Source organism: Carcharodon carcharias, chromosome 8 (genome assembly GCF_017639515.1).
Source record: "Carcharodon carcharias isolate sCarCar2 chromosome 8, sCarCar2.pri, whole genome shotgun sequence".
Classification (NCBI taxonomy): Eukaryota; Metazoa; Chordata; class Chondrichthyes; order Lamniformes; family Lamnidae; genus Carcharodon; species Carcharodon carcharias.
This window is the reverse complement of record NC_054474.1, coordinates 81,354,101-81,358,570: the sequence shown is the minus strand read 5'-3', so window position 1 is coordinate 81,358,570 and position 4,470 is coordinate 81,354,101. Positions and strand designations below refer to the sequence as shown.

Here is a 4,470-nt window from a genome sequence, read left to right as displayed (position 1 = left end):
GGTGTGTTGCCTGTGGAAATTGTGCAAAGTTAAAATAATGCTTTTCATATTACACAGTAATTACAGAGTAGAGCCCTTTTAAAGCAATAGACAAAATCAAAGAAAGTATAAAAAGGCCTTTCAAGAGTTACAGGAACCTAATAAAGTATGTCTGTATGGTGCTCTACTTTGCCCCCAGCTACAGCCACAGTGGAGCCAAAGCAATCAGCTCGAATAAAATAATAGCATTCCTTTTCTCATGCAATTCCACGCTCGCAGTGCAAACTAAAATTATTTTCTCAATTTTCTAAATTATGAGGTGTGACTTCAAAGGTAATCCACTCCATTGACAGATGGCATTGGGTGCTGTTTACATCATTTTGAAAAACATATTTCCTTATTAGTTTACCATCAAAGAGCTTTGATGTTTGAATAATTATAATTATCATAATAAACACTGTTGTTCTGCTTTTTTGCCCAGTCATTTTGATCTTTATTATTTCTAGAAAATTCTCAAGCTGAAGTTGATTTAGAAACTTTTATAACTATATTCATGCACTATTCATATGATCATTTTTTCCTCCAAACCATGTCCCTCTCTCGTATGCATTTTGTACAGTTGTTTCTACTTGTGTTAAATTATCCAGATTGTTTTAACAATTAGCCATACATGTCAAAATTAACAGTAAAATATTCTTGTATTGTATATTGGTGTGCATCTTGAAATTGCACCACAAAACTATTTGATGAAACAGGGTAAAGGGTAATGTGCCATTTGGCATTGCATTTCATCATGTTCCACCATATAAACTGTATTGATAGTCCCCATAAAAATATAATACAATTGCCCATTATAATGCAATAGAAACTCCAAATTAAAGGTCTGAATATTCCAATTGACTATATGTATTGTTTTCAGTTGCACTACTGTATATCAAAATCTGACCTCAGCAATGAAAAAGCTAGAGAATCATCCCACTATTGTGTGATTAATAAGATTGAGAAAATAAAAGGGTTAGCAATTTTGAACAGGGTGGGAAAGGTCTCATGTGCACGGACAGTTAGAATCTTTCTGATGTTTAGAAATATATTGTATATACCTTAAGTTAAAATACATGTAAATTGATTTTTTCAGCTCCATATTTACTCTAACGACAAACTATGTTTCAAGCTAAGGTAAATGTTAAAAAAAGATTGTGTAGGTTAGCATTACAAGCTCAAGAGTACTATGCATGTCCACTTACAAGCTATATGAAACAGTATCCAAAAAGTGATCTCATCAGGTTTTCATTATGTTAACTATCTGTTTCATTAATCTAGCTAGATTCGACTAACATTTGAATCAAGTCAACTTTGAAATGGTAAACCCTGCACTATATCATATTGAAACATGGATGTCAAGCAAGGGAAATGACTATTTTCAGCTTGACAACAGCTAATACATAATGTTGTTTCGTTAGCTGGTCACGCAAGAAAAATGACACGAAGTTTGTCAAAGATTTTTTGGGAAGGGCCTGTGAAGGTTCAAGCCTTTAAATATTTAATAAACTCGATTCCTAGACTATCTGTACAGAATACTGTGCATTTATCATGTTTTATTTTCACAATGTTGCAACGAGTTAAGCACCTCAAATGGTTTTACCTTGAAATAAGTTTATCTCCAATCCAGTTAGATAAGCATAAACAACAGCAATCAGCTTGTCCATAGATACATTTTGAACACACTTATGTGTTTGTTTTCAGGTGCAATTATGTTTGTTTTCGGTACCAGGGGTTTAATAATGAAAACTAAATGGACCAGTATAACGTAGTATTCAACAATTACTTTAATTTATTCACAAATATACGGTATAAGAAATAATAAATCTCCATATATATATAAAATAGTACATAATATCCCTTTCAAAGGGACAGCGATCAAAACAATGTTAAAAGCGCTGGCATCGTTTCAAATATATTTGAAAGTTTTGAGTCTTCTATAATTGTTTTTTCAAGATAAATGGTACATGCTGTATCCGATAGGAGTGGCATAAAGTCCTACAGGAGGGACTGGGAGCACAGGTCTATGGAAAGGATAAGTATGTCCATAAAGTGAAGCTCCGTGCATTGGGGAATTCATGGGAAAAGTTAGGCTCAACCCCGGGGGTAGCATGGGCTTCGCTGCCATTTTGAACTTTTCCAGTTCGGCTTCTTGCAGTCTCTTTGCTTTGGCCCTGCGATTTTGAAACCAGATTTTAACCTGGGTTTCTGTGAGGTTGAGGGAGCTGGAGAACTCTGCTCTCTCCGCGATGGACAGGTACTGTTTCTGCCGGAATTTGCGCTCCAGAGCCAGGAGCTGAGAGGTGGTGAAGGGCGTCCTGGGCTTCCTGTTGGTTTTGTGTTTTCTCAGTGTGCAAGAAGTGGGGCTCAAATGTCCTAGTAAAAATGAATGAAGGACTGATCAATATTTTATGACCACAGTGGAGTTTAAAAACGGACAACATATTTTCTTTAAACAAATGCCATCAACACTAATCATTATCCTTAAATACTTCCCACCCGCAATATATTTGTTAAATCTTCCATAGAAAAACACGGTATAGAATCTTTACCTAATTATGATAGAATTAGGCTTCATAATTAAATATTTGCAAATATTGACAGCTATTCCGCCAAAGCAATGTTAAAATACAGTCCGCACTGGCGACTTTTCTTTTCCCACAGCACTGCCCGTGTTGGGAGTATCCTGAACGAATTGTTCACATCAGTTAGCATTGCCTACCCGTTGACTTCAATGTTTAATTGGCTGTCAACACGTTTAGTTGCAGCAGTCGGCAGCCCGAGCATTTTGAGAGCAAAGGACTGGTGCTTGTAGCATCACCACTGAGGTTCGGCAGTCAGAAAAACTACCACACGCGTTTAAAGATGTGTGCAACTGAGGCATCAGTTATCTAATATTCTAAGGACTGTTCATTTCGACCGGCGAGCGAAGGGTTTAACCTCTGATTTCTAAAACATCACACATTTCGAAAGTGTTTATATAGGAACTAAATGTACAAAACGGCATGGACCACGTAGACACATAAATCTCAAAACAAACTCACTATTTGGAGGCGGCGAGTAACTTGAGTTTTTGACCCACGGCACACAGTCTTCCTCCTTGCAGTTTTCAGATTTCACTGACGAACCTTCGTAAGTTTTTATAAAACCTTCCAGTGAGCAGGACGAGTCCACGGGACTCTGCGAGTCTCTGGCCACTGATTTGGAGGGAAGCTTTTGCGAAGTGCTGCCGCCTGCTCCGTCCAAAGGAGGTAAAATACCCCTGTGAGGCTTCCGATCGGACATCAACGCTTCCACACTGAAGGGAAGACTCGACACTTGGACTTTGTGGTCGTTCAAAGCAGTTTCAGCAGCCCTTTGGATCTCTGGGTCAGAGACGCTGTTATCCTTCAATGTTAAGCCTTGTGGCGAAGACATCATGATGAACAATAAAAAGGCATAAAAAAAAGTTACAACGCTGGAGAAAGTGATCCTTTACCAAACTAAGCAACTTCCACAACTAAAGGGTCAGAGTGGCATGGAACTGTAGTAAAGGTTGCAAAACTTTGCAAGGGGGCGAAACTTTCAGCCAATCAGCGACGTCTGGCCGGGCGGTGCTGCAGTTCTGACAAGGTGATTGGTTGATAAAAGTGCCAATAGCAGCAAATGATCGTTTTAAATAAATTAGTCCTTAATCAGATGGGCCACTAGCTGTGATGGGTTAGTGATAACTGCGGGGCTCTAATCTCACTGTAAACATGCAGCTAATTAAGTGAAAAGAGAAGACAACCACCACTTTCCCCCCCGAAAAAAAAGGACGGGCGGAGAAAAGTAGCCCGGGGGAGGGGGAAAAAAACTTAATAAAAAGCAATAAATGTGGGGAAGGAATGGACGTAATTCTTCGTCCTTTGTGCCTGAAGCCACCTGTTCTCCGAACTGTCTGCCTTGCTAATTGCGTGGATAAACAGTCTGTCACGATTAGTCAGCAGGGTGAAGAGGCAGACAAGTGAGGTTGTTTGTAGGCGCCAGGATCGGCGACATCAAAGGCGATCTCCCTGGGGAACGCGGTGGAAAGTTTGGCCGGCTCCAGGAGCGACCCGCCCCCGCCGAACACGCCCCAACCCCCGGGCAGAGCTGATTCCAGAGCCCGTCCCCAGCTTTGAAATCAAGGATGGGCAAAGAAAGCGAGCAAAAAGAACACAGCGTAACCGCTTGTAAAACACCAGCTTGCCAGTAGGGTTTAAACTGAACATCCTGTATGTAAAAATGCATGCCGTTAAATGCATTCCGATACAGCGTTTATTAGTACAGTAAAGCGATCTAATAGCAACATGTCATACAGGTTCAAAACGACGTTAATTATTTAACTGCACCAGTAAAGGCTTCAGGAAATCACAGTTAAAAAGTATTCACAATTAGTGCATATGAGGGGGGCACATCGCACAACTGATTCGTAAAACAGAAAGCTATAAT

The 4,470-nt window shown here is 39.7% G+C and overlaps 1 protein-coding gene across 1 annotated transcript; it reads right to left on the bottom strand.

Annotated features, from left to right (window-relative positions):
• Nucleotides 1–1,818: 1,818 nt before the first annotated feature.
• Nucleotides 1,819–3,560, bottom strand: LOC121281160 (homeobox protein MSX-2). The gene is made up of 2 exons (XM_041193891.1): nt 3,063–3,560; nt 1,819–2,394 (listed from the first exon to the last, which is right to left on the bottom strand). The coding sequence occupies exons 1-2, from the start codon at nt 3,436–3,438 to the stop codon at nt 1,970–1,972; spliced, it is 801 nt and encodes a 266-aa protein (XP_041049825.1). The 5' UTR covers nt 3,439–3,560; the 3' UTR covers nt 1,819–1,969.
• Between the last annotated feature and the right edge of the window lie 910 nt (nt 3,561–4,470).